A 9,495-nucleotide genomic window follows, 5' to 3' on the forward strand; every position below is an offset into this window, starting at 1 on the left:
GCTGGACCGGAAATGCGCGTGGGCCGGAAGCGGCCTGGTGGAGCTTGAAATCGGGATTTTTTTTTTTTTTGCCCCGCTTTTCGCCGTCATGACCGTCGTTATTGGATTCGAGGGCAGCGCTAACAAGATTGGGGTCGGTATCATGCGGGACGGAACTGTCCTGGCCAACCCCCGCCGGACCTACATCACCCCCCCAGGACAAGGTGGGCACCCCCTCCCCCCCCCTGCTGTCTAGTTGCCAATTGGCTCCATAGTCACCCAACAGGATATGTCCAGTCCGGGTTTTACCCCAGTGCATGCAGGGACTTGTAGTTGTAATTTCCAAACTGGGATTCTCATTTTTAGAAATTTTTTATTACATTTTAATATTTATTTTTATTTATTGCATTTGTATCCCACATTTTCCCACCTTTTTGCGGGTTCAGCGTGGCTTACAATACGAGTTAAATATTGGAAATACAATTTGTTACATTTTGCATAATATCAGCGGTAGGAAATACAAATTACAAGAAATAATCAGGTAATCACACCAAAGAATATCAGCGGACAGGTAACAGAGGGAGGAAGAGGAGGGTGGAGGGTGGGGGGAAAGCAATTTGTGAATGCATTCAAAGCAAAACCTGCAATTTACACTCCAGTACTATGAAGAACTCTTGTTTAAAGAAAGATAGGTTGTTAAAGGCAGCCACACTTTATCAACATATAAGGAATTTCAAGCTTCGAGGGCTAAAGATAGCTCAAATTTGTGGATCTGTAAGACAGAATGCCACCAAAAGTGAGAATTAAGCCTACAGCAATTAACGTATCAGATAGTTTGGAGGAATAGTTGTCTAGAGCACTTTCAAGTCCCTGCACGCACTGAGATAAATCCTGTTGGGTGAATGTGGAGCCAGCTGACAACCCTACTCTCTTCATCCCCTACAGGTTTTCAGCCCAGTGACACAGCCCGTCACCACCGTGCCTGTGTGCTGGATGTGCTACAGGAGGCACTACAGGAAGCTCAGATCACCCCTCAAGATATCGACTGCGTTGCCTACACAAAAGGTACCTGAGGCCTGGGGGAGCTGCAGCTTATCCGCCGCCTCAAAACACCAATACTGATATTTCTGTAGCATCCTACGGGTACACACAGGAGCCAGTCCCTGCCCTATGGAGCTTAATATCTATTCCCGTGTCTCTCTAGTCCGCTCTGGCATAAGCCCTGGTTTTTAGGTTTCCAGGATATCCCTAATGAATATGCATATGAGAGAATTTATTTATTTATTTATTTATTTATTGCATTTGTATCCCACATTTTCCCACCTATTTGCGGGCTCAGTGTGGCTTACAATACATAGTGAATGATGGAAATACATTTTGTTACAATTCAGTTATGGGTTACATTGTGAGGGTTATAGGAAGACAAAGTCAAAATATCATTAGGGAAATAGAGTGTAACAATGGGAAAATGATGTATGCGCCAACCAACTCTTATTTTATGCAGTTCTCTCATGTACATTTATTTGGCATGGAAACTTGGGGGTGCCCTCGAGGCCTGGGAGTGAAGACCGAGGCCTGTGCAAAACTATCTCGTGTGTTTCATTGCGGATATCCTGAAAAACAGCCAGCAAGGATACGTTCCAGGAATGACTCAAGAAACACTGAAGTTATTTTATGACATTTATATCCCACATTATCCGAGTAAAACTCAGTTCAATGTGGCTTATATAACAATTAGAAAAGTGTGAACATGTTCAAAATATATTAACAGAAAGTAAAATACATCATATAATGTTAGACCAGTAAAATTTGAGTTAGGAGCAGATGTAATTTACTTAGTGATTTAAGCTAGATAATTGAAATATAGAGGAAAAGGGAAAGGATTAGCTGGGATAGACAGTAGTGGGAGGTGGGATGAGGTAAAAATTAATGCCGTGAGTTTATTTGAGAAGAGTGCTTATTTCCTTAAAGGCTAAACTGAAGAAGTGAGTTTTCAGTAGACTTTGGAATAACAAATAATCATCGGTGCGTTTAATGGTTTTAGGTAAGGAGTTCCAAATTTTAGTGCCTTGATATGAAAAATTAGCAGTATGGATTTTTTTGTAGGTTGCTTTCTTACATTTCGAGAAATGTAGGATGAGATATTCTCTAGATGATTTTGAGGTATTACTTGAAGGTGATTCAGTGAGGTTGTTCATGTATGTTGGGGCCAAACCATACAACATTTTGTGAATGAAGGTACCTAGCTTGAATGATATTCTATCTTTTATTGGCAGCCAATGCCAATCGTACATTGCTTTGGCAATGCGTGGTAGTCTGAATATAAGACGTGCGGCAGTGTTTCGAGTGGTTTGTAGTTTTTTTTAATGTTAGTAGTAGTAGAAGATCCCTTTTAAGTCCTGTGTAAATAAAGTTGCAATAATCAAATTTTGTTAGGACTCTAGGGTACGGAAGACTGATTTTGTGAAGAATGGTCTTAGTCTTCTCAATTTCCATAATGAATTGAAGACACTTGAGACCACTTTGGAAATTTGGTTATCTAGAGTGAGGAATTGGTCAATTGTGACTCCTAAAATTTTCATAGTTGAATCAAGGGGACATGTGATGGATGATCTCAATGGTAATTATAGTTAATGCTGTGCAGAGTCACAGCAAATAACCATTTCCATTGCAAGTTGTAGTATAGGAGAGCATATTATTTTCTATTTGGAGTGTTGACATTTGTCCAGCAAGGCAGAAGATTGCCGATCAATCATCTCCACACAGGGGACAGATGGTCCCTTATTGCCACATTTCTTTCTCACGTTCTGCCTTGCAGACCTTGTCTTACTGTCTCTGTTTCTTTTGCTCTTTTCTCTGGCTGGCTGACTCAAATCCAACATAGGCCCAGGCATGGGAGCTCCTCTGCTGACTGTAGCCATTGTGGCCCGTACAGTAGCCCAGCTGTGGAAGAAACCCCTCCTGGGGGTGAATCACTGCATTGGCCACATTGAGATGGGACGGCTGATCACAGGAGCCCAGAACCCCACAGTCTTGTATGTGAGTGGCGGGAACACCCAGGTATGAGGCCTAGATCCAGGACAAGGAATGAGGGAGTTGTGCTGTGGTCTGCTAGCCGCTGTCACCAGTCCTGCTGCTCTGCTTCTGCAGGTTATTGCATACTCCGAGCACAGGTACCAGATATTCGGGGAGACCATAGACATTGCTGTGGGGAACTGTCTGGACCGCTTTGCCCGTGTGCTGAAGGTAAGTGTGAAACAGCTTCTCACCTGTGTGTCTGCTAGTTGAGTCATTTTGTCGCACTTGTATCTCAGGCTGACACTAACAGTCGTCCTTAATTCTCGTTGGTCACTGTAGATCTCAAATGACCCCAGTCCAGGCTACAACATCGAGCAGATGGCCAAAAAGTGAGTGATTGACCCCAGAGGTGAAAGAGAGGGAAGGGAATCTGGATTTATGTTTACATACAAAACACAGGAAGTTGGACATTGTCATACAATGTGTTGAATTTGGTGTCTGTCTCTGTGTCTGTTGCTTACTATGCAATACAGGGGTGGGTGGGATTCTGTGATTGCACCTTACACTTTCTTTCCTCTCCCAGAGGAAAGAAATTTGTGGAATTGCCCTACACCGTTAAAGGAATGGATGCCTCCTTCTCTGGGATCCTTTCATACATTGAGGTAATGCATGTACACTGCATCTGTATCTTAAGTATGTCCTTACCGAGTCTCTGATATTGAAGAGGTTTTAGTTTGATCCTGCATGTGAACGGAATGTGCTCCTTCCTGTCAGTCACATGCCTTGGGCTGAGAGGACTGCTCCCACCAGATTCTGTCTCTCTCTCCCACAGGAAGCTGCCCATAAGATGCTGCTGTCAGGGAATTGCACTCCTGAAGATCTCTGCTTTTCACTCCAGGTGATCACCTGTGGGGATGGGGGGGAAACAGGGGGTCTTTTCCTTCTCTGGTGCCTTCTCTGCAAAACAAGGCACCTCAAAATAAGGCAGTCTTCATTGTAGATTGTTAGTTGCAAGCTACCAGGGCTAGGCTGTGTCAGTTTGCAGGACTGCCTTGTGTGTATCAGGACAAATAGTGGAAATTATTAATAAAGAATACAATTACGGAACACAGAGACAAACATGGTTTAATAAGACACAGTCAGCATGGGTTCAGCCAAGGGAAGACTTGCCTCACCAATTTGCTTCATCTTTTTGAAGGCGTGAATAAACCGGACAGACGGTTGATGTAGTGTGTCTGGATTTTCAGGAAGTTTTTGACAAAGTTCCTCATGAGAGATTCCTGAGAAAATTAAAAACTCATGGGATAATGTCCTTCTGTAGATTAGGAACTGGTTATTGGACAGAAAACAGAGGGTAGGGTTAAATGGCCATTTTTTCTCAATGGAGGAGGGTGGATAGTGGAGTGCCACAGGGATCTGTACTGGGACCGGTGCTATTTCACGTTCCGATTTCCAGATCATTTATAAATAGAAGTGAGGTGATTAAATTTACAGACAACACAAAAGTATTCAAAGTTGTCAAAACGCATGCAGGCTGTGAAAAATTGCAGGAAGACCTTAGGAAACTGGAAGAATGGTCATCCAAATGGCAGATGAAATTTGAGGACAAATCCGAATCATAGTTACCTGGTGCTAGGGACCACCTTAGGAGTCAGGACCCAAGAAAAAGTTTCATTGTAGCTGATAGGCTGAAATCTGCTGCCCAGTGTGCAGCGGTAGCCAAAAAAGCAAACAGGATGCTAGGAATTATTAGGAAAGGGATTTTATAATGCCTCTATCGCTCTGTGGTGCAACCTCACCTTGAGTATTGTGTTCATTTCTGGTTGCCGTATCTCAAAAAAGACATAGTGAAATTAGAAAAGGTTCAAGGAAAAGCAACCAAAAGGGGATGGAATTCCTCTTATATGAAGAAATGCTAAAGAGGTTAGGGTTCTTCAGCTTGGAAAAGAGATGGCTGAGGGAGGGATATGGTTGAGGTCTACAAAATCTTGGTTGGTGTAGAAAAAAGTACAAAGACCAGGGGACACTCAACTGAATTACACGGAACTACCTTTAAAACAAATAGGAGGAAATAGTTTTTCAGTGAAAGAATAATTAACCTCTGGAACTCATTGCCAGATGATATGGTAACGACGGTTAGCGTATCTGGGTTTAAAAAAGGTTTGGATGGAGGTGGGGAAAGCCACTGCTTGCCCTGGGATTGATAGCATGGAGTGTTGATACTGTTTGGGTTTCTTCCAGATACTTATGACCTGAATTGGCCACTGTTGGAAGCAGAATACTGAGTTAGATGGACCATTGCTCTGACCCAGTATGGCTTTTCTTATGTTTTTTTGTCATCTTCTTTCCTTGTTCTGCTACTTTTGTCTCATGCGTTATATCTTGTAGTTTGTCATGCTTGTAGGATGAGTTTGTACTTCTCCTTGAACACAATAAAGTTGAATGAAACTGATTGTGACTCCCAGCATGCAGTGAGGTGGAAATGGCTGTACCTTGTAACGTGGCTTCACCTGGAGCTGTTGAGACTGTGGCTAACACAGGAGATTTTGTTTGTTTTCCTTTGTACACGATGCATTCTTTTACTCACGTACCTCTATTTTGTTTTTCTCTTTTCCCAGGAGACGCTTTTCTCCATGCTGGTGGAAATTACAGAGCGAGCAATGGCACACTGCGGCTCCCAGGAGGTGCTGATCGTCGGAGGGGTAGGATGTACGTACGTCTGACTTTCAGTTAAATACCCATCCATACAATTCAGTGGTTCTAACCTTGACTGCTATCAGGGTCATGCTCTCTCTCTCTCTCTTTTTGAAAATGCCAGGCCTTTTTTAAGGTGTCTTTTTATGGTCACATCCACTTGCTTTTAAAATTCTAACCTAAACTAGCTTTTTAGCCTGGTAAGCTAGGACTTCTTTTGTATCTCTTGCAGTGATGAAAGGAATCCTTTCACAGTGCTGCTTGTGTATATTATCTACTCAGCCTAATCAAGTCACTCTTTTCATGTAAATTACTGCAAAATTAGAATGCATAAGCAGATGACTCCAGGCATCTGCAGAATCCCTTCACGTGTTTTGGAAAACTTGTTCCCTAACTTTGAGAGAGAATAGTATTGGGAGCTGGCATCCTGGTTAGAAGAGTTCAGGAGCTCACCCGCCTCTGTACCTCCTCCAGGTAACGTGCGACTGCAGGAGATGATGGCGATCATGTGCAAGGAGAGAGGGGCCCGGCTCTTTGCCACGGATGAGAGGTACCGCAGGGGTGGAGGAAGGCCGAGCTTGACAAACGATGATGTCGATTGAAAGACCTGCATGAATTCCAAACTCGGATGCTCAGTTTTGTCACATGGTTACAGCAGAGCCGTAATGAGTATCTGGTTTGCTACAGTCTTTCTCTTTCAAGTCTGAAGGCACAAGTTGAGCATCTGAGATGAGAGTTAAGACACTAATAGTCTCGGAATGGTGGTATTAGAAGCCCACTAGCCTCAGTATGGTTTACATCAAAACACAAGATGTGTGGGATGCACAATCCCCTGCCAGGTATTTAGGCCCCTAGTCGACCGCTCAGAAGTCTAACGGAGACTGTCCCTGTTTGCTGTGTGATATCTTGTCAAGATGTGCCGCTTTGAAGTGAAAAACATCACTTGCAAGGAGTTCTAAGTTGGCTCTAATGTTAAATCTGTAAGCCACATTGAGCCTGCAAAAAGGTGGGAAAATGTGGGCTACAAATGCAACAAATAAATAACTAAATCTCACTTTTTGCTTCCATCCCCCCAGGTTCTGTATTGACAATGGTGCAATGATTGCGCAGGCTGGCTGGGAAATGTTCCGGTCAGGGCAGACAACGCCACTGGAACAGTCCTGGATTACACAGAGGTAACTGCGTTCTACAAAATCACACCTCCACCTCTATCGAAAAAAGCAGGGTAGGGGCAGTCGCATGCAGAAAAATCAAAAGTACAATGGCAGAAATGTATTTTAAGGGAGGAAAGCAAGGCATGTGTAGGTTTTAATCATGTCTGGGATCTGACTTCAAGTGGACCGGCTGGGACATATGCATGAATGGGAAAAGCACCTGGGTTCTCTAAGGGAGATGGTATGGATGGGCAGACTGGATAGGCCATGTGGCTGCATTTTTTTTTTTTTTTTTTTGTTACATTTGTATTCTGCGCTTTCCCACTCATGGCAGGCTCAGTGCGGCTTACATGGGGCAATGGAGGGTTAAGTGATTTGCCCAGAGTCACAAAGAGCTGCCTGTGTCTGCAGTGGAAATTGAACTCAGTTCCCCAGGACCAAAGTCCACCACCCTAACCACTAGGCCACTCCTCCACTGTTGCTACTATTTGAGATTCTACATGGAATGTTGCTATTCCACTAAAAGTCGGCACTTGCAGATCATCAATGTGGCCGTGCAGGCTTCTGCTTCTGTGAGTCTGACGTGCAGGACGTCAGACTCACAGAAACAGAAGCCTGCGCAGCCTTCTACATGGAATGTTGCTAGTGGAATAGCAACATTCCATGTAGAATCTCTCAATAGCAGCAACATTCCATGTAGAATCTCCAATAGTAGCAACATTCCATGTAGAATCTCCAATAGTAGCAACATTCCATGTAGAATCTCCAATATTCCATGTAGAATCTCCAATAGTAGCAACATTCCATGTAGAATCTCCAATAGTAGCAAGATTCCATGTAGAATCTCCAATAGTAGCAACATTCCATGCAGAATCTCCAATAGTAGCAACATTCCATGTAGAACCTCCAATAGTATCTATTTTATTTTTGTTACATTTGTACCCTGCGCTTTCCCACTCATGGCAGGCTCAATGCGGCTTACGTGGGGCAATGGAGGGTTAAGTGACTTGCCCAGAGTCACAAGGAGCTGCCTGTGCCTGAAGTGGGAATCGAACTCAGTTCCTCAGTTCCCCAGGACCAAAGTCCACCACCCTAACCACTAGGCCACTCCTCCACTGTTGCTACTATTTGAGATTCTACATGGAATGTTGCTATTCCACTAGAAGTCGGCCCTTGCAGATCACCAATGTGGCCGCGCAGGCTTCTGCTTCTGTGAGTCTGATGTCCTGCACGTACGTGCAGGACGTCAGACTCACAGAAACAGAAGCCTGCGCAGCCTTCTACATGGAATGTTGCTAGTGGAATAGCAACATTCCATGTAGAATCTCCAATATTCCATGTAGAATCTCCAATAGTAGCTACATTCCATGTAGAATCTCCAATAGTAGCAACATTCCATGCAGAATCTCCAATAGTAGCAACATTCCATGCAGAATCTCCAATAGTATCTATTTTATTTTTGTTACATTTGTACCCTGCGCTTTCCCACTCATGGCAGGCTCAATGCGGCTTACATGGGGCAATGGAGGGTTAAGTGACTTGCCCAGAGTCACAAGGAGCTGCCTGTGCCTGAAGTGGGAATCAAACTCAGTCCCTCAGTTCCCCAGGACCAAAGTCCACCACCCTAACCACTAGGCCACTCCTCAACTCCTGCATCTGCTGTCATTTTCTATGTTTATATAATTTTGCAGTTTTGAAGCATTATAGAATTAGTGGCTCTCTACTTATCTCTTCTCCCCCCACACCAGATATCGAACAGATGAAGTGGAAGTGACCTGGCGCGATTAATACTACACAAAGCAAAAGAACCAACCCTACATTTAAAATCGCAAAGAAAACATGTTTTTACTGTATGTATGTACGCGCGCAGATTGTATGACTCCTGAAGCAGTCATTTCCACGCCGAAACATGGCTCCGTGTCGAGACTTTTTACTGATGGTGCTCCAATAACTATTTTTGATCGCTACTTATCCTCTGGAGATCTGCTCTCCGACTTTGTGTGTTTTCTCTGCGATGAATACTATGCCAGCCTCACAATATTTAGATGTCTGTGTGCCAGATCTGAGCTTTTCCTATGGAAGAGAGACGCGTAGCTCGTAGAGCTGAATTTAATGACCTAGAACTGGAGCCAACATCAGTCGCGGGTAAAAAGCAGTGGCTATGTATAGAGTCTGAATACTAATTAAAAAACACATTGTATTGCATTCTCTAAGGGTTGTCTTGCTGTTCAGATTCTTTTTCCTTCCCCCCCCCCCCCCCCCCCATCCCCTGCTTTCGGGGTTGCTTCATTTTAGACTGTATATGTTGATGACATTCATAATCTTTGACATACAGAGAGCTTTAAATTCATTGCTAAAGCCAGAGAATTCATACGCTTGTTCACCCCCCCCCCCCCCTCAACCCCGTCGGCAGTACAATCCTGCATCTCTTCCTTGCCAGCCTGTGGGTTCAGCATCTCACCCCTGCAGCAACTCGAAGTTGAATCAGAGAGAGGGCTCCAGGCAGCCTAGGAGGGTCACTGCACTTCTACGGCTCTATAGAAGACACTTTTAAAGGTACACAGTGAGGGGCGTGGGCATTGAGATGCTGAACCTGTGCGGTGGAAGGGAGGGAGAAAGAGAGGTACTGGCCCGGGGAGGGAGTATATTT

At 44.1% G+C, this 9,495-nt stretch overlaps 1 protein-coding gene across 1 annotated transcript; it reads left to right on the forward strand.

Annotated features, from left to right (window-relative positions):
- The first annotated feature begins 17 nt into the window (after positions 1-17).
- On the forward strand, positions 18-8,644 carry OSGEP (O-sialoglycoprotein endopeptidase). The gene is made up of 11 exons (XM_030187323.1): positions 18-203; positions 925-1,044; positions 2,864-3,039; positions 3,130-3,225; positions 3,337-3,386; positions 3,581-3,659; positions 3,830-3,895; positions 5,616-5,706; positions 6,166-6,241; positions 6,768-6,866; positions 8,594-8,644. The coding sequence occupies exons 1-11, from the start codon at positions 89-91 to the stop codon at positions 8,631-8,633; spliced, it is 1,008 nt and encodes a 335-aa protein (XP_030043183.1). The 5' UTR covers positions 18-88; the 3' UTR covers positions 8,634-8,644.
- Positions 8,645-9,495: the final 851 nt, after the last annotated feature.

This window comes from Microcaecilia unicolor, chromosome 14 (genome assembly GCF_901765095.1).
Source record: "Microcaecilia unicolor chromosome 14, aMicUni1.1, whole genome shotgun sequence".
NCBI classification, from domain to species: domain Eukaryota; kingdom Metazoa; phylum Chordata; class Amphibia; order Gymnophiona; family Siphonopidae; genus Microcaecilia; species Microcaecilia unicolor.

Coding starts and splice junctions, on each gene's coding strand:
- OSGEP (XM_030187323.1), top strand. CDS start 89: ATGACCGTCGTTATTGGATTCGAGGGCAGCGCTAACAAGATTGGGGTC. Junction 3,896..5,615: donor ATCTCTGCTTTTCACTCCAG/GTGATCACCTGT, acceptor CTCTTTTCCCAG/GAGACGCTTTTCTCCATGCT. Junction 6,242..6,767: donor CTCTTTGCCACGGATGAGAG/GTACCGCAGGGG, acceptor CCATCCCCCCAG/GTTCTGTATTGACAATGGTG.